We start from the raw sequence: 20,107 nt of genomic DNA on the forward strand, positions 1-20,107 counted from the left end.
ATATCAAAATTACATAAGAAAACTCCATTTTCCCTTTCCTTTTATCCTCACCCCTATGTTCCTCTATTCTTGATCGACCCCCAACACTTCCCTTTCTTTGGCAACCTATCTCACATTATGAAACCCTCAACTTTCATATCATTGTTTTCACCCTTCTCTGTTGCACGCATTGTGGTCTCCACCACCCTTTCTTTGTCATGATTTGGTGTTGTTATTGATGTCTTTTAACTCAATTGACTCGTCAATGACTCAATCAAGTGAAGAGTTGTTGACGACAACATGAATCATGATGAAAGAGAGAGTGGTGAGGTTGAAAACTCATGACAACGGTAAGATCGTGGTAGTGGTGAAGGATTGCTCGTGATAGCTAGGGTTTTCAAAGAATTTCAATGGCTTATTTGTAAGTTTTTAAACCTTTTTAAGGACTAAAATGTCATTTTCAAAATTTTTGAGTCTAATATGTAAAAGAGTTATTTTAATTTTTTCAAAATTAATGGATGGTGTTGTAAGTGTTGATGTTGTTGGGTTGAAATAGGATGGAGTACTGTGTCTTAAGTATGTAGTGAATTTGCATGTGTTAAGGCTGTAATTAAAGGTAAATTACATATTGTATTCACTCATGTTTTTCTTGTCTCTAAAGATTTATTTTCTTCTAATGTTAGATTTTAGCATATGGTATGTAGAAGTAAATTTTGTTACATTCGAAAAGAGATATGTCAGTTGCCTGTTTCTTATGCAGGAGACTTAACGGTGTATTTTTGAGGGCCAGAGTTCAGTATTTTCAAATTACAAAGATACTACTATAAATTTGGGTATGATGAAAAATCAGCTAGCTAAGAAAGGGAAAAGAATATATCATATCGGCCTTCCAGACTGACTGACATCAGGGCCACCAAGCTGATTGCTATTGCGATTGTTCTTGTTTTAATCGAAATCTAGAAAGTAAAGAAGCAAGAAAGGTGAATTTTGAAAATACCCAAAGCAAAATCTCTCATGTAAACCTATAATTAAATACAAAGGCATTTTAATATCCAATATAAAATTAAAAATTAAGCGGGTGCGACCTCAGGATTCCTCCAAAACTATGAGGGAGCGTTTGGTTTGGGTAATGTTTGATTACTAAAATATAAAGATTACCTTGAAAATAGATTACTTAGGAGATTATTGGGTATAAATGATTACTATGTTTGATAAAATTTAATAGGTATAAATAATTATTGTGTTTGGTTAAAGGTAATAAAGGATTACTAGTAAAATATTTTACTTAAATGCCCTTGAATATAATTATTTTTAAATATTTTTTATATTATTTGTCATATTGATTAAAAATAAATTTATTTTTATCTCAAAAAATTAATAAATAATAATTTTTCTATAATAAACTCAAGATTACCCCAGTAATCTTTAAATACCTAAGGTGAATGTGGTAATCAGATTACCACTTATATTATCTGTCACGTCAGCATTGGTAATAGAAGATTACTGTAATATTTTATTACTGACAAACCAAACAAGGGAATAAAAGATAGATTACTAAAGTAATCTTAAAAACCTTTACCCAAACACACCCTGAGACTTACGCGTTAGCCAACTGCGTCTCTACGCCATCTCCTTAACTAAAAATTGTATTATTGAATAATGTGGTCAATTTTGTCTGTCCCTTTTCTGAGATTAAAACACAGAGACTATTGTTAAAAAGAGTGTTGTTACACAGTCATAAATATAAATTTCCATCCTCAAAATCTAAAATTATTAAAATCTTAACAATATTATTTTGGTAATGGAATCATCAGAGAAGAAAAGATGTGACAATAAATAAAATAGAATTTCAATTTCATAACTATTGTGTATCTCCACATGAAAACGCATTTAATGATTTGGAGGCAGATGAAAAAGATTAAATGAAAAACATTTAATGATAAACAGTTATTTATGACTTTGGGATCAAAGCAATTATGAAAAGAATAAATATAATCTGTAATCTGAAATCACAAAATCATAAATATACATTTGAAGTTGTAAATGTTATTAAAATATTTATTTATATTATGATAATTATATCTGATTTATATCTAAAGTTTATAAAATCATAAGAATATATATATACTCAAAATTTCAAGTTTTATCAAATTATTTATTATAATTATATCTCATTTGTAACCTAAAGTTTGTATAAATTATAAAAAGTATGAAATTGAAATCTGAAATATTAATTAAGTTTTATATATTATAATATTTTAACTATTAATTATAAAACCAAAAGTTTTGTGAATATAAGACAAATATGAACCTGAAGTTCTAATATATTTTTTTCTTCATCATATCATTAATTTTTACTACTGTCATCAATCTTTAATATGTTACCCTTCAATTGGATGGAGAAAATTACATTAAATGAGCTCTAGACACAATTCCCTATTTAGAATCTATGAGCCTTGGAGAAACACTAAAAGAAGAAAATAATGCATTTTAGCAGGATAAATCCAAAGGAATTATTTTCCTTTGTCACCACATCTGTGAAGAATTATTGGCAGAATATATGGATATTATGGATCTACTAAAGTTATAGAGAAACCTAAAAGAAAGATTCAATAATTAAAAGTCAATGACACAATATGAATGAATTCATTTACGTTTATAAGATTTTAAATTTGTAAGTGAATATAACTCTGCAATGTTCATAATAGTTTCCCGAATGAGATTATTTCGGGAAAAAACAATTGAAGAAAATATGTTAGAGAAAACTTTTTTCATATTTCATCTCTCAAATATGCTCTCGTAATAGTAATATAGGGAAATAAGTTTTAAAAAATATTTTGAATTAATATCCTATTTGTTGGTAGGTAAGCAAAATAATGAATTGTTATTAAGAAATCATCAGACACGCTTTACTGGCATTGCGTTATTCCTTAAAGCGAGTGCAACTATTAATAGTAGTTATCGTAGGTGTAGATAAGGTCCTGGATGAAATAAGTTTCGACTCAAAGATGGTTATAATAAAAAGTCACCATAAATGGACCAAAGATGAAGTAAAACAAGACAAAAGAAAAATAATACAGAGTAAATCACAAAATCATAAAAATAAATGTTATAAATATGGTTCTAAAGCTATCTGTCGCGTACTTGTCATATGCTTAAACATTGAGTGAATTTATACTAAACTTCTATTAAAATTATTGACAAGAAAATCGAATCGAATTGTGTTGATAATTCAAATTCTATCAATATACAAAATTTTGATATTTCAAAATTCCTTCAAGATTAAGAAATTATGTATATTATGTTGTGTAATTAGTACTATGTATTTATTCATTTCACATTTTATAATGACTAATGTAAATTTTAAAATAAAAGGAAATAGACTCCAAAATTGAAATGTTAACTTCAAAAGCCGATGATGGAAATATTTGTCTAGTTGATAGTGCAACAATGCACACAATACTTAAGGAAAAGAAATTATCCTTAACTTTATCATCAATTGAGGCTAAAGTAAACATTATATCAGGATCAATAAGTCTGATTGAAGGTTACAAAAGAGCTATAATTTTATTGAAAAATGAGACTAAATTACGCATTAATGATGCATTATATTCAAGTAGATCTATAAAAAAAATCTACGTAATTTTAAAGATATAAAAAATAATGGTTATCATATTGAAACTATAATGAGAATATTGCAGAATATTTATGTATAACTAATAATGCTTCTAGAAAAAGGTATGTACTAGAAAAATTGTCCATTTTATTGTCTAAATTGTATTATACAATCATAAAGGTAATTAAAACCTATACAATATCGAATTAGAAGTTTTTTATCTAAAAGTCTTTATACTTTGGTATGACTGTCTACGTCATCTAGGATCTACAATTATGCATAGAATTATTAAAAATTCATATGGACATACATTAAATAATCGTAAAATTTTATTGTCCAGTAAAAGATTCTGCATCGTCTGTTCACAAGGGAAATTAATAATCAGACTACCTCCCTCTAAAATTGGAATTGAATCCCGATCATTCTCACAAAGGATTCAAAGAGACATATGTAAACTCATTCATCCATCAAATGAGTCATTTCATTATTTTATAGTTTTAATTTATGTATCTGCATAATATCCCATATTTGTTTATTGTCAATTCGAAATATTATATTTGTTAAATTGTTAACATAAATTATCAAATTAAAGACATATTTTTTCAGATTATTCAATCAAATCAATACAACTATATAATATTGGTGAATTCATGTATAAGACATTTGATAATTATTATACTTTTATAGGGGTTGATATTGAATATCCAAACTCACAGGTACACACTAAATCTAAAGAACAGTATTGTATATCTGATAACTTTCCACATGAAAACGCATTTAATAATTCGGAGGCGGATGAAGAAGAATATATGAAAGCATTTAATGATAAACACTTTTTTATGACTTTGGAATTAAGGTTGGAAGCATGTAGGAGGTGGGAAACGTGTATACCCCCATTTTCTCCACTCTTCGTAGGTTTTTTTTATAAAAGTTTACAATGGTCTTCCTTTGCCTTACATTTCTCGTTTTACAGATAACTCTATTCCATATTCTAATATATTTTTGACAATAACACATTAAAATTTACAAACAATTATTTGGATAAGAGTCTCAATTACAGAGTCCTCTACTACTAAGCGTCAATAGAATGGTTTTTTTTGAAAAACCCAAAAGTTCTTATAACTTGCAGTATTTGCCTCAAATGTTGGAAAAATTAGTTCATGTACCTCATTGTTCATGCGATGTGAGTGTGGTGTCCTCAATCCGAACTTACTTTTTCTGGATTTTGATCCCTGTTCACAACCCCAATCAATTTCTTACAAGGCATTACAATCTTTTATATAATAATAGAATGAATATTTTATTCTCATTTTTTAAATTCAAATACATCTTATTACTATTTATGCCTAATTATTATTATTATTATATTTTCACATATATGACGATTTATTTTTTTTCATGCATTAAAAATAAAAATATAAAAAAATTACCTTCTAGGAGTTATTGATTTAAAAGGTTTAGATTCAAAATATATAATGTTGGGAGATGCAACTTAGGATCAAAGATGCTGTTAATGTGGGAATATACATATTAATTGGAAAATTATAACTTCTTGCATGGTTTTGAGATTTGATCTGGTTTTCGAGATTTTATGAATTTAGATATAGAAAGTTAATATTCTAGATATAATTTAAGCAAGCATACATATATATATATATATATATATATATATATATATATATATATATATATATATATATATATATATATATATATATATATATATATATATATATATATATATATATATATATATATATATATATATATATATATATGTTTTAAGGAATTTTAGGTCATGAGTTTTAATTTTTTTAATGGAAATTAAATAAAATACCTCATCCTACCCTAAACTAAGCAAAAATACCTCATTTTCAAAGTCTAAAGCCAAAATGCCCCAAAATGTTTTTAAAATACCTAAACTATCCTTCACCACTTTTATATAAACTTTCACTCTCATACCTTTCTCACATCATTCAAACTTTCACTCTTACTTTTATTTTTACACAATATTTGATACTATATATTTGTTTGAAAAAAAGAAAATTTGTATTTGTGAATTTGAATCAAAAAATTCAATTCATAAGAACAAGGTATTTATACAAATCTTAATCCAAAACTTAATTTTATTTATTAAATCAAGTTTATATATTATATAAAGAGGGCATTTGAATATTTGATGATATATTAGAGGGTTAAATAAAGTGTTAAAAAATATGGGGGCATTTTGATATTAAACAATGTATGCAAGGTTTAAATGAAATGTTAAGAAAATATAGGGGCACATCGATACAAAACAACATATGACGGTGTTAAATGAAATGTCAGATAAATATAGTAGGTTAAATAAAATGTAAGAAAAATATTACATAAATACAAGTAAAAAAACTCTAAAATGACAAAAACTGAAAAATCGATCCAAAATTTAAAAATAAACGTCAGAAAACCCTGGATTAGAAAAAATAAAAAAATTGATTTGAAATTTGAAAACTACACATTAAAATACTCTAAAATGACAAACACAAAAAAGTTAATTTGAATTTCGAAAACTATAGGTCAAAAAACCAAAGAATGACAAATACCAAAAAACGGATCTAAATTCAAAAATTATACATAAGAATGACAAAAATAAAAAAATAGACTTAAAATTTGAAAACTATATGTCAAAATATCCTAGAATGATAAAAACTGAAAAATTGACATAAAATTAAAAAACTACATATCAAAATACTCTAAAATGATAAAAATAAAAAAAAAGACTTGATATTCAAAAACTATAAGTCGAAATATCCTAGAATTATAAATACTGAAAAACTAATTTAAAATTTGAAAATTACACGTCCAAAAATCTCAAAATGACGATCATAAAAGAAGTAATCTAAAATTCGAAACTATACATCGAAATACCCTAAAATTATAAAAACCAAAAATTCAAAACCTATACGTTGAAAACCTTAAGAATGACCAAAAAAAAAAAACTTATCTAAAATTTGAAAACTATATGTCAAAAAATTGTAAAATGATAAACAGTGAAAAATAGACCTAAAATTTAAAACTACATGTTGAAATATCTTAAAATAACAAAAACTAAAAAATAGATCTAAAAATTAAAAACTACATGTCAATAACTCTTAAAAAGATAAAAATTGAAAAAACGAACATTAAATTTGGAAAATACACGTCAAAAAATCCTAAAGTGTCAAAAACCAAAAAATCGACTTATGAATCACAAAAATTGAAAAAAGAACCTGAAGTTCGAAAACTATATGTAAAAATCCCCTAGAAAGAATAAAATAAAAAAACAAACATGAAAACTATCAATTTGCCCCTTTATTTATTTTCTATTTTTTGCTCTCTTATAGGTCCTAAAGTTTAAAAAAAAAAATTTCCCCCTCCCCCTTGTTCCCTGGAGAACCCCCGATGTTACTGTTCAAAATAGTGCCTCTCCCCAGGGTTTCCCCCAAGTCCCTCAAGGCGTTTATTGTTTGAATTTTTGAAATTCCCCATTTCCCACGTGGCGTTGACCTAACTCGAGGGAGATTTTATCCACATCGGGGAATCCTAAGGCCCCCAAGGTGTATCGCTGGCCGAAAACATCGATTTTCTAACAAAAAATTTATCATTTCAATCTCCTATTTGAACAACAATTGAATTTAAACTTATTATAGCATAATATCTCTCAACAAATTAAACCAAAACGAGCAAGAATCAACATATTTTATGCATTGTTAAAAAACGAAACCTTAAAACTAATAACGTTTATAATCTTTAACAAATTGGTAAAATTTAAACAATAAAATAATTCAAACAAGATAATAGATGAAACACTAATTTTCTTTGCCATTTTTGTCATCGAAAAACTCAAAAAATGCTGAAAAAACCGAAGAAGTTGAATGATTGTTGAATCATGAGAGTCTCGTAGGAGTCTCAGGTTTTCCTTTGAATTTTAATAATGAGTTTGGGAGAAATTTGGGTGCGTTATGAAAATTTTTTGGTTTATTATAAGGACATTTTAGATAAATAAGACATTTTTGCTTAATGTTTAAATTTTGGGACAATTTCCTTAGAAACCCCAATGTTTTAGTGCAATTACTTTAATATCCCTTCTTAAAATAAAATTTTAAGGTTTTTATCTGTTTGAAAAATTAATATTATATAAAATACCTTTTTGACAAAATTTGTTACAAAATAACGGTAAATTTGGAAAACTAGCTGTTTTAGTTTAGGGGGTAAGTGAAGACTGTGAAAAGGGTATATAGGTGTATCCCATTGCAAACACTCCAAAGCCCAAACAAATACAAGTAAATAAAGAAAATTTCTTCCAAAACAAAAGAGACTTTAGAAAACCGAAAAAGGAAAAATTCAATCAAAAGCGCTCAGCTCTGAGCAGAGAAGTCTCTCAAACTATTTGTCCATTCAAAAATGGATCCAGAGCACACATTTATAAGAGTTCAAGAGAGGTTCTCTCAGATGTTGACGCCTAAAATTAGAGCTGCTTTGGAATACATCTATCTTTTTATTGCCATCACTTTGTTTTGCGTTCTTGTTGTTATGCACGCCAACTATGTTCAACAGGTTTTTAGCTGTTTCTATTTTTCAGTTCCAATTGTTCAAATTTGTTTCAAAGTTTCAATTTTTTTCTCCACCGGAAGCATAAAACTGTAAATTTATGAGTACTGCAGGTGGGTTTGTATTGGTTATTTGTTTTTTTAATGATATGTTGGGTGATTTTTTGACTTATGTATGGTTGTTTTGTGTATAAAGCCTGGATGCTCGAGTGAACTCTCTGAAATTGAGACAACTGAAGCTCAGCTTATACAAATTAAGGTATGTGTGTGCTCTTGTTGGTTTCTGATTTCAGCTTTGTTAATGCTTGTTTGCAACTTTACTAAATTGCTGTGTATGGTAAGCTTTATAATATCTTGTATATACTGATGATATAAGTAAATGGTAAATAAAATTTTGTGTATGGAGTGGGTTCATCACTGTTTCCATCTTTGTTTGTTCTGCTATCAGATTTGTTCTTTTCTTGTACGGTTAGAGTAATGTCCTTTATGGCGAAATATAATGCTGATGTTTTTTAAGGTCGTTCTGTTAGCATGTGTTATGGAACTCCTCTAAGAACTCAAACTCACTCAATTAGACATAAGAAATTGAACAAGAAACAAATTGCTTTATTTATATTTGAATCACTCAATACGTTAACACTCCGATTTTATTGTAGAAAGAAGAAATAGACAATAAGAAGAAAAGTTGTTTTTGCAATTAGAGGTGCCTATCCTCCCCTAGTCCAAAGGCCCTCTTGAATGATTTCCTTGAATATTTCCTTGATATTTCAACTCCTATTCTCTCTTCCTTTTATAGTCTTTTTCTCCTGCATCAGTTCCCACTTTTCCCTCCATTCTCCTTAATTCTTGTCTGTTAGTTTTGCCTGAATTGATGCCTGTATCTTGCTGTCTTGTTTGACTTCTACATTATGGCAGCCAGTTCATTGCCTGAAAATTTTCCTGGTTTATTTCTCCTTGTATAGACTTGATTGGTGGTCTAACAATACCCTCCAATGAGAGTCACCTTATCCTCAAGGTGGGAAAAGTGGAAAATCTCTCTTTTTTTTTAATCCATTTATTTTTATTATTTTTTTACATTACTTTTTACCCAATTCGAAAAAATCCCACCCATTTTACCATTAGTCTAATTGTCGCGACTGCTTACAAAAGTTAACCCCTTATTGTTCACCATAGTTGTAAACACCACTATGACATCGTTTATCCTAAGCATCGTTGTATATGTCTCAAATCCCAACCTCGCAACCCTTATCTCTCTAAATTCAATATCATACACCACTAAGAATGCACTAAGAATTTCAAAACCAACTTCAATCTCGTTGTCTTCCTCATCAATCACCACTTTTTTTATGACGTTCTCCCTAGACAACTGCAATAGTTGTTGAGCTTTAGTTTTGTCGTCTTCCTCGTTAATCACCTCCCTTTTCACAATCTCCTTAGACTCTTTTATTGCCTTAAATTCATTGGCCATATTATCCAATGGGGATACCATTGCTTCTAACTTCTCCTTCATTGCCTCCAAAATCTTTTTCACATCAACTCTACTCTCCATCTTTTCAATCCTTTTCTAATTATTACTTTAATCTCACTACTCTGATACCACCTAATGTTAATTTCATTAATATTTTAAGATAAAAGTGTTGGCAACAAGAGGTGCTAACTCCTAAAGTTCATAGTCTCCCTATCACTCAAAGGTTGCCAAAGTACGTAAATAACAATATTCTTTTCTCTCTTTTACAATCCTAGGTCCCCTTTATATACAACTCATACCTACCATACATTTTTCATAACTCCTTGATCCAATTCCATACCCCAATTCCATATTTCCCATACATGTTTCATAACTCCTCAATCAATATATTTCACCTATATAAATATTATCCTAATTAAATATCTAATTATCCTTCTTCTTCTTCTTATTATTATTATGGCAATAATATGCAAGTGGGCCTTGTTTCTGCAATTATTGCCTGTAGGAGGTAGTTTAAAAGACAATGGAATTTGTGTTTCCATTGATTAAAATAAGCCTTGAGGATTTTATGACATATTGCACCTATAGTATTTGATGGTGAAGATACATCCCTTTAATTTTGTTTTCTTTTGATCTAGCAAAGTACTGTGTGTTTACTATGCATATTTTCTTCAAATTGATATCCCATGAGATAAAATGTAGACTCTGAACTTTCATAAAATTCAGTGCAATTTGACATTTCCCTAGTGCATCTCTGCCCACTAAAACTCTGTGATTGGTCTATGTAATTTAGAAATTGTGCTCTTTGGTTTGTTTTAGTTTTAGAGTCCAGGTATCTGGTTTTGAGATTTAGTTGTAGATTATAGATAATTTGAATTTGTTTCTTAATGTCCAAACTGTCATGTCTGAGACAGAAGCCTTTGTCCTTTGCTGCAGATAACTAGTGCTGGCTTGTGGTTGCTAAATGGATCTGGTTCTAATGTTACTGATGTTCTGGGTGTGGAAACTGCAACCACTACAGTAGAAGTAGCGAATGTGGATGAAGATGAATTGACATTTTCAGCTGCAAATTTTTGGTTGAATTGGATTGGTTCCAATGCTTGGAAGAGCAACTTGGCATTCAAGTTCCGGAAGCCTGATAGCAAACTTCTTGATCAAGTAGAAAGCTCTGGCAATAGTCAAAGCTCTAAGTCAGTGGCTGATGATGCAGTTATTAAAATTAATGAGGAGGAGCTACACAATTTCCCTTTGTCAGCCAAGGAGACATTTAAAGCTGCAATTGTACATTGTGGCAAAAAGTGGTGTAAACGTCTATCTTTCATTTGGAGATGCATAATACAAATATTTGGAAGTTTCCAGCAGATTTGGGTGGGTATTATTAATATATCTCTTGAATGCTTGATTAAAATATTTCACAAAACTTCTTTTAGTTTGCATCCCACCTTAGCCATCTTTTTTTTTCCTTTCATTTTCGCATTCACAAGCACTGAAATAATTTGATTATTGAGATTCTGCTGTTATAAGATATATTGGCTGCATCTATCATCATTTGCATATGGACTCTTGTTGTAAGCATTTTAGCACTTTTGGGTCCTTCTCTCTCTCTCTCTCTCTCACTTCTTTCTTTAAAATTAAATTTACAAAACTATATAGAGCTTGTTATCTTGTGCACTTGTGGGTCCTTCTCTCTCTCTCTTCTTTCTTTATAATTAAATTCACAAAACTACCTTGTAGTGAATACTAATATGTGTGGCACAATCATATAGCACTACTTATCAGTATTTAAGCATCTTGCCACTAGCTAGTACCATGTCATGATGTTGATCACCATATATATGAGGAAATGAATTGAGAAATGATAATTAGAAACTTTAAGTTCTGGCGTTTGTCCTTTTTTCTGTTTCTTTTACCCACCCACATAGCCCACATCAATGCTTTTTTTTCATTTTCTGTTGATTTTTTTTTTTTTTTTGCAACCCATGGATTTTTAGTTTAATTTTGCTTAAGATATGTCTCTCTCTTGTAAAAACTGCTGTTTCAGGATTCAGTTGCTTTGTTTACAGAAATGTGTTTTTAATGTATCTTTTTGAGATAACTTGGATTCTGCATTATTATTACAAAATCTCTATGGTCTATGCTGATTGATCTTTCTAGTGCAGAATTTATCCGGAATTCATTTAAATCTTGATGTTCCAAAGTGGTTGCATATACTTTACATGGACAGGATTAGCACATATGCAGGTAACTGACTATTCACCCACCTTCACCTTTAAAGTTGTTTAAATGTAGTCCTAACTCTTTAGTTCTCTTGTTTTAATTTTATTGGATAAATTGCTAGATACAAAATTTTTTCGATAACTGATTTTGTATTCACTTGGTTGTGAGAGTAAAAATATTAGGACGTAGAATAATTAAGATGGGCTATGCTTACAATTTTGAGAGTAAAAATGTTAAATGATCATTACAAAATTATGGGATAGATATGTAGACCATATGATGGTGACAGAGTTAGTAAAATTGCATCGTCTTTTTCAGTTGTCCTGAGTTGTGGAATTGGCTTTATGATTTTAATAAAATCTGTCTACATGCAGTGCAGTGGCTTGAGGATAGAAGCAAAGTATTTGAACCTATTTATTTATACACCATGGAGAAGGTGATTCTTAATTTTTTTTTTTTTAAAGTTATTCATGCTTCCTGTAGATTCTACAGCATATACAGTATCTGATTTGGCTATGAAAATTGTTGGCACAAAGATTTTGATATTGTATTGAAGCTTTTTTTAATCTTAGGTTATTTAATGTTTTCTGAATTAATTTGCTCTGTAGGGATATTTCTTGCTACCTGAATCAGCCAGGTCTCAGCATAACATGCGCACTGTTAATATTAGCATATCAGCTAGGCATTTCTGCTTTGGAAACAGGTTATTCACTAATGTAACTACATACCATGGTTTTGCTTTTCCTGAAGTTGACAAATGTCAGTTATATGACATTTGAGACTTAAGTTGTTATTCTGGCAATGAAATATATTCATAATTTTAAATTATATACGAACTTGGGTACCTTTTATATGACTTTTAGGCAGAGGCTAAGAGTTTTTGACTTAAAACCATATTGGTAAATAAAAGATTCCAATAAGTTTGTTATTTCATCTGTGTCTACAGCATCATTTATACTGATCTTTTAAGTTTTTTTGCGAGTTTAAATGGTTTGGTGCTGTATTCAACCATGTCTATTGCAGTTTTGGCACAGTATTAGTTACACATTTTATCATTGAACAATCATGCAAGTTTGTCCCAGGGAGAAAGTGAGAAGTGGTTGCAGTTGAGAGCTTAAATTTTGAAGTGAAAATTTCAGTTTTATGTCTCATGTCTTATGGCACTGCCAAATTATGATGCTAATGGTCTGGAAATTTGATTTCAAGGTTTCAAGTTAGTTCATATTCAATTTTTAATTGAACCTAGAGATTTTGTTATGTTAAAACTTTTGAAAAGTTAATACGGGAAACTAATTGCCTCAAGTTTTAAATTTTTGTTTCCATTTTAAAGCTTTGAGTTGTATGCATGTAAATGCTTTAAGCTAAAATGTGCTTTGCTTGAATTTTTTCTTACAGGTGGCAACAACTTCTCATAAATAGATTTGTTGGATATGATACTATTTTAGTGAATAGCTTACTGAACTCTCCCGGTCAAGGTAACTTTTGGATTTCTAGATTTACTTCTATATGAAATTTATTTACAATACATCTTTTGTGAAGTATATGGCATGAAATGCTACATGATTGTGTGCCAGTTTCAGTCAGTCTTCGTGGATATAATTTTTTTATTGAAATTATTTTGTATTTGATCATGCAAAAGCACATTTTCTTCTCTGTTTATAATCAAATTTAAAAAATAAAATAATTCCAAGGTTTACACCTTTCAATGACATCTTTCTTTATTCAATATTTTAAAGAAGCACAGTGGGCATCTGTCTAACATGCCTCTTTCTTTTCTCTCATTTAACCTTGGCTGTTCCAACAACAATGGGTAATTCTTGTGTTGGAGAAAGTGAAGTATGTGACTTTTGCTAGATATTTGGTTCTCTTGATCTATGCTTCCTCTTTTCTCATCACTTTGTTTGATTAGTTCAATAATTTATTAGTTAATCTAGTTATTTTCTTGCGTATCTGCGGCTTAAAATGTTTAGAGTTAAAAATTTTTCTTAAACTTCAGACTGTGTTTGTACTAAAAAATCTTTATACTCAAACTCGTATGCTTCAATGAATTATGTATTTGAAAAAATTAGCATGTTCTTTGGTTTAACTTCAACTGCCTAATCAAACCAAATTGAATTACAAATTCACATTTTGGTGTGATTTGGTTTTCAGGGTTGTGATTGTTTGGGTTAGTTTGTATCGAGTTGAACCAAGCCATTTGGTTTGATTCTCAAACTAAATTGCCTTAAGTTTTCTGTATTTTGCAAAAAATTCTGACATGAATTTTTGACATTAGCTAGCAATAGTTTGGAGTTAAACTTGACTTTGGGATTTGTATGTTTAATATAAATTAAGAAGTTGTAGTTAAGTCATAATTCTAAAAACTGGGATTCTCTCTAGTCTCTTTTTTGTCTCAATGAACCTCAGACTAATTTCATGATAATAGAATATGGAGGACCTAAGATTAATTTCAGTCACTGGTTCTCAATTCCTTTAGAAGTTATGCAATTCCTCTCATTCCAGAAACTCCACAGAAGGTTGATGGCTCTGTTATCTCCTGCAACCAAACTTTGATGTTAAAATTTAAACCATGCCATCCTTTTGGTTCTATGGCTTTGGATCTCATGAACACCAAACCATGTCATATTTATGTCCCAGTACCACCCCCTCCAACACACATTCCCTAAAGCAATTGTACAATGCTAGAGAAGATGGCTGTACCTCTCACACACCTACTACTGATAATTACTTTCTGGCCAAATATATTTTCATCTCGAAATTCTAAGAGAACCACCCAATCACACAAAAGGGATTTATTGGGCTTGCTAACATGCAAACTAATTTTCAGGGGAATTCCTGAAGAGTCACTAAATTTTCAGTAAAACAATCTAGATGTAGCACATTTCCTTAATTAGTCTCACATGCTTTGTAAAACAATTTGACATATACTACTCTTAGCTCACACTGAGGTTTTAAGTGCAGAACTTTACTTTTACATGTCATATGGAATTAGCCTATTGGTGATTAAGTTTAATGTTATTTATCAAGGTCGGATTCCTTATATGGTATTAGTGATACAAAGCTTACACTGAATCATTATAGATTCTATGCTTGATGAGTTAGTGTTACTTAACATTTCTATTGTCTCTAATCACTTATTAAATTTCTTTGCAGGTTATCTTTTTAATTATCAGACAAAGGAGTTCTATAATCTTAGTTATGCTCATGAACTACCAGAAGGTCCTGCAAAGTTTGGAGGTTTGATAAGTTTGCCTTATTTCTTCTTCCAAGAAGTGCTTTTTTGCGTGATGATGTTGTATTATCTTATTTAACAATGTCCTTATGCAATTTTTATAGGTCTTATTTGGCTGGCAATTTTGATAATATTTCTTTCTATGTTAGGAATTGTTTGCAGAACATTCATCAGTATTGTGTCTTGAAATGGGCAAGAGTTAGTTTGCAATTCCCACTCTCTTGGGAGTTTGGCAGTAATTTGAAGTGTTGAGCAATTAAGACATGAGAAACATTTAAAGATGAGCATCCAGTTTTTTCCATTGTCATTATCTTCAAAATTTCCCTCCCATCCCTAAAACTATCTTAGAAAACACTATCGGGCATGTTGTTTATTTTTTTCTGGTAATTGTTTGCCAATTCTCCATATGGAGGTTATTTTTTAAATGGAAATGCAAATAAAAAAAGAAGGAAGAAAATGGAATTCATTTTTACGATTCTCTTGGTGCAATGAAATATAGCCTTAATGATAATGAGTTTTATCTCTATAGGGATTTGCTTGTGTTAGAACTTTGCATTCCACTAATACCTCTCCCTCATTCTATAAAACAACCTACCAACTTTTTCCATCCCTATTCCATCCTGGCCTAAAAGATCCCAATAATTATAATAATAATAAAAAAATTAACTATGTTTCCTCCGAAGCAATCCACTTGTAAACTCTAGCAAATATCATGTATTGTGAAAGATTTGTTGGAAAACAAAGAGTTCCCTTGTGTAAATGAAGTAAACTTATTGTGCAGAACTATGTTAAAAGATCCCAAGTCACATGGTGTGGTGCTTGGTTTGTGTTAGAAATCGTGGACCTTTTATACTTGGAGTGTGGATCAACATCTTTATTAATTATTGGCTTTAACATGTTTTGGGTTCCAATGGTTAATATGACTTAAGCCAATCTAACTTGGATACCCGTTACATCCAATACTCTCCCTCAAGTGCAACAAAGCTACCCATTCATACTTGTCATAATTGGGGGACCCATCTAAAGTTAGATCTAGTTCTTTTTGGCTCAGCCCAAAACAGAATCTATCTCTTATCAGCTAGCTATGGGTCCACCTGAGTTTTAATCCAAGGTTCTGGTTTCTATCAGCTCAGCCCGACATGCTTAAATGAGTCTTGGATTAACAAGCTCTGATACCATGTTAGAAATTTTGAGTCTTTTAAACTTGAAGTGTAGACTGGCATCTTTATTAATTATGAGTGACTTAAGCTAATCTAACTTAGATACACATTACATTATATACCTTTTCATTTTTATATTTCTTCCTACTGTAGGACTTATATATTGCAACAGTTAGTATCATATTGTGCTTTGTGAAGTTGGCTGACTTTGCATATGAATATTTGCCTCTTGTTAACAGAACCCATATTAGTGATACATTGCATAGCAGTAAGTATTGTTTTATCTTGAGTCAAATATGTGTATACATTTTTGACCCTATGGATTTAAGAGTTTTTACGTCTTTTTCCTTGAATATGTGCAGATTATCTTGTGACAAAATGTGGTGTGCTTATGATGTCATTATTTGTCTTTTTCACAACCACAATGTCAGTTTCATTTACATTGAGAGAGACACAGACTCGCATGCTGAAGTTCACAGGTTTGCTTTATGTAGTTTTTTGCACAGGACCATAGCATAGTGCAAACACCACACAGAATATGCATCTGTTAGATACTTTTATTGATTTTTTGATGCCTTTTTGATTAAACTTATGAAAACCCTTTCCACCTGGTATGAATAGGTGCAAGTTTGATGCCAAGATCTGTTTCACTATTGAAGAGAGTTAAACCAATTGAGCGAGCTAATACTCACATGCATTGTTGTTCATTCATTCTGGTTAATTAACTGAACAACTCCGTTGATGTAGTTGCAAATGTCTCACCTAAGTATTTGCACCCTTGTAAGAGGCTTTCAATAATTGCTAGGTTCTATAGGAGATGTAATCTCTGTGAAGAGAGTTCATCCATTATATTTCTTCATTCATGGCTTTAGTAGGAACAAGCTGTGTATCATGGTAGCATTCTTGGAGTGCCAATGCCACCATATATCATGATTCTTCGTGTCCTTTCTTGCTCTGACTATGATATGATTGGGTGTATTCCATCCTCAAATTACTGCAGTGCAGCTTCAACACCATGCTCGTCATCGGCTTCCAACATTTCAGCTGATCTTTGTTCATGTAATTGAATCACTTGTCTTTGTTCCGGTATGCATCAATTCCTTTTTTTTCCCTGTTTAATATAGAATAGTTTTGAATATTCCACCTTTACATTTTATATGTTTGCGCTGTTGGTTCTCTTTGTTTCTTACTGAAGAGACTTGTACGTTGGATTGTATAGATAATGATTGGAATCCTCTTCTTCCTGTTCGAGTTTTACGATGACCAGCTGTTGGCTTTCATGGTTTTGATTCTTGTCTGGTTATGTGAGCTATTTACTCTTATCAGGTCTCTCTCTCTCCCTCTTTTATATTACAAAACATAGTAAAAAGGGGCATAGGCTCATGTTATTTGTTAACCATTGATACTCTTTGGTTATTTAATACAACAAAGCATATAGTTGATTCTGTTTTCTGTCTAATGTGATCGTGCTTGATGTTATGTTGCAGTGTACGAACACCGATCTCAATGAAGTTTTTTCCTCGCTTCTTTTTGCTCTACTTTCTGGTTTTCCACATTTATTTCTTCTCTTATCCGTATGGTATGACCCTATCAATTTTTCAGACTCATTTTTGTTATAGCTGGAACTATTTACCTTTGTCTTAGGGCATAACCATATTAAAAATTTCAGGCTTTTCATATCTGGCACTCTCTACAACTGCAGCATTTATGCACCACCTCATTCTATACTTCTGGAACCGTTTTGAGGTAATGAATGCCAAAAATAATTTCAGAATTGTGAATACTGATCCTCGAAAATCTTCCCATAGAAATTGCTTTTGCTGTTAATCACCTAGGCAGAGCTCCTATATAGCCTTCGTGTTTGTGAAAATTATGTTTTATTTATTTCACCTAACTAAATGTTCTTTGATTGAAGTTTGATTTTTCATTCCTATGCGATTCTTACCACAGGTCCCAGCTCTGCAAAGATTTATGCAAAATCATTGGTCTCAGCTTCAGCAACATCCAGACTTCCACATCACCTCCTCTACCATTCTTGCATCAACATTACATATCACAAGATTGAATACAAGGAACCCAGGCCCTCCTAACGTAGACATGCCCTCAGGGCAAGGCTGGAGACCTGCACCTGACCAAGCCATGCCCACCAATCAGGCCGAAGCCCCTGCACCAGAACGATCAGAAAACAATGGTATAGACAGTGTTGGTAACCCTACAGGGATCCCAGGACAGACCAACCTTCGGCAAGGTGAAACTGGTCCCAACCCCGGGACCATGAATTCATTCAGCTCAATATTACTGTGGATCTTAGGAGGGGCTTGGCTTCAACTCATTTCTTTCAATGTTTAGAGACGTTAGAGATCAAGGGCAAGTTTATACCGAACCTCCAAGGCCAGAAAATTGAGGAACGCAGAATGTGCAGTAATAGTAATGGGACATTACAATTTAAAAGGAATCTAAATGCTGATTAGTTGTATTTCTATGTACCTCTAATGAAATCGTACTTATTGTGCCAGGCTTTTACACTTTGTATAGAAATTATATGTGAGATATATTATAGGGCAATTCCCTCTCTCTCTGTTTTTTTTTTTTTGGAAGAAAAAGAAGCTTGTATAGGCAATTATTTTGCTCCTAGTCTTGCCAAAACTTTCATTTCCTTGGGATTCAAAATCATGTATGATGACTTTTTTTTTTCTTTTCTAATTAATTTAATATTTTCTCAGATGAATTGTTTGCAATGGACTGATATAATTGATGAAATGGGTAATATTATGTGATGGGTGTGTAGCGAGGAACCCATATTTAGGCGAAGGAGTGTATTTATTGGGTATCCAAAATTCATTATGCAACCAAACAAGGATGAGTTATTGAATGATTATTTAGTAACTTATAATTATTGATTTAATAAGTTATTATATTCTTATTTTGATGATAACAAACTAATATATTTTTGAGTAGATTAACTAATTATTTTTTATTTGAGTGCGAATTTAGATGGTTAAAATTTATCTAATACATGTAAAAGAGGATCAAAATGAAAATCAAAAATAAAATTTAAATAAGAATTTCTGAAAATTCAAAGAAAAACTCAAGTTTAGTTAGATGTTTTTTAATCTTTTAGCATTGGTTTGATTAAATTAATTATTTACATGTGAAAACTCTCTAAAAATTTTATTTTTATATATTTAAAATTTTTGGATTAAAATCTCATTTTTCAAACTTAATGAGTTAAATTGAATTTTATCAAATTTCAATAACCTATTTGAAATCATGAATTTTTTTGCCTAAAGTGTCATATCTCAAAGTTCTATTAGAATAAGCGTTGCACTTAATTTTTAGGCTTATTTTTGTGGTCTAAATATGTGGATTTGATGTATTTTAGGTTAGAATATTTAGGTTTAAGATTTAATTTTAATATTATTTTCATATTTTTGTGAATTGATATTAAATTTCTATATTGTAGAAATAGGCGAAATTAGAAAAAGGAGCACCAAAGAAAACAGAATATTAGTGGTTTTTTTATCACATTAGAAAAGATGAAGATACGCGCCGAAAGAGTGCTAATTTGGATGGGAGAAGGATACAAGCAGAAGAGGAAAGTAGCAAATATGACATTGTTCAAATCCAGATGAGACTAGAATTCCTACTCCTACGTAGATGATTGCATTATAAAAGTATTACTAAGCCACACAAAGGAGAGTTCGCTTTTACACGGCTCTCACATGGTCTACATACGCTCCTATTTCTAAACTTTAACAAGCCACAAGGAGACGAAGCATATACACATCATAGCGATAATCAACCCAAGGATGAAGGATCAGTAAACCGAGTGACGATACGAGCAATAAACTAAGATTTTCTTACTTA

The 20,107-nt window shown here is 30.7% G+C and overlaps 1 protein-coding gene across 2 annotated transcripts; it reads left to right on the forward strand.

Annotated features, from left to right (window-relative positions):
* Window positions 1-7,890: 7,890 nt before the first annotated feature.
* Window positions 7,891-18,968, forward strand: LOC123193233 (membralin-like protein At1g60995). Of its 2 annotated transcripts, XM_044606082.1 has the most exons (15): window positions 7,891-8,170; window positions 8,360-8,422; window positions 10,568-10,999; window positions 11,791-11,872; window positions 12,223-12,284; window positions 12,457-12,551; window positions 13,244-13,323; window positions 15,002-15,085; window positions 16,413-16,508; window positions 16,603-16,719; window positions 17,241-17,326; window positions 17,460-17,566; window positions 17,728-17,819; window positions 17,910-17,986; window positions 18,191-18,968. In XM_044606082.1, exons 1-15 carry the CDS (start codon window positions 8,018-8,020, stop codon window positions 18,587-18,589), a joined length of 2,025 nt encoding a protein of 674 aa, XP_044462017.1. In that variant the 5' UTR covers window positions 7,891-8,017; the 3' UTR covers window positions 18,590-18,968. The 2 variants fall into 2 exon arrangements, with proteins under 2 accessions (XP_044462017.1, XP_044462018.1); XM_044606083.1 differs by lacking the exon at window positions 16,413-16,508.
* Window positions 18,969-20,107: the final 1,139 nt, after the last annotated feature.

This window comes from Mangifera indica, chromosome 12 (genome assembly GCF_011075055.1).
Source record: "Mangifera indica cultivar Alphonso chromosome 12, CATAS_Mindica_2.1, whole genome shotgun sequence".
Classification (NCBI taxonomy): domain Eukaryota; kingdom Viridiplantae; phylum Streptophyta; class Magnoliopsida; order Sapindales; family Anacardiaceae; genus Mangifera; species Mangifera indica.

Excerpts from the sequence above, each read along its gene's own strand:
- LOC123193233 (XM_044606082.1), top strand. The coding sequence starts at position 8,018 with ATGGATCCAGAGCACACATTTATAAGAGTTCAAGAGAGGTTCTCTCAG. Across the intron at positions 11,000-11,790 it reads GAAGTTTCCAGCAGATTTGG|AATTTATCCGGAATTCATTT; the intron begins GTGGGTATTATT and ends TTTCTAGTGCAG. Across the intron at positions 17,987-18,190 it reads ACTTCTGGAACCGTTTTGAG|GTCCCAGCTCTGCAAAGATT; the intron begins GTAATGAATGCC and ends TTCTTACCACAG.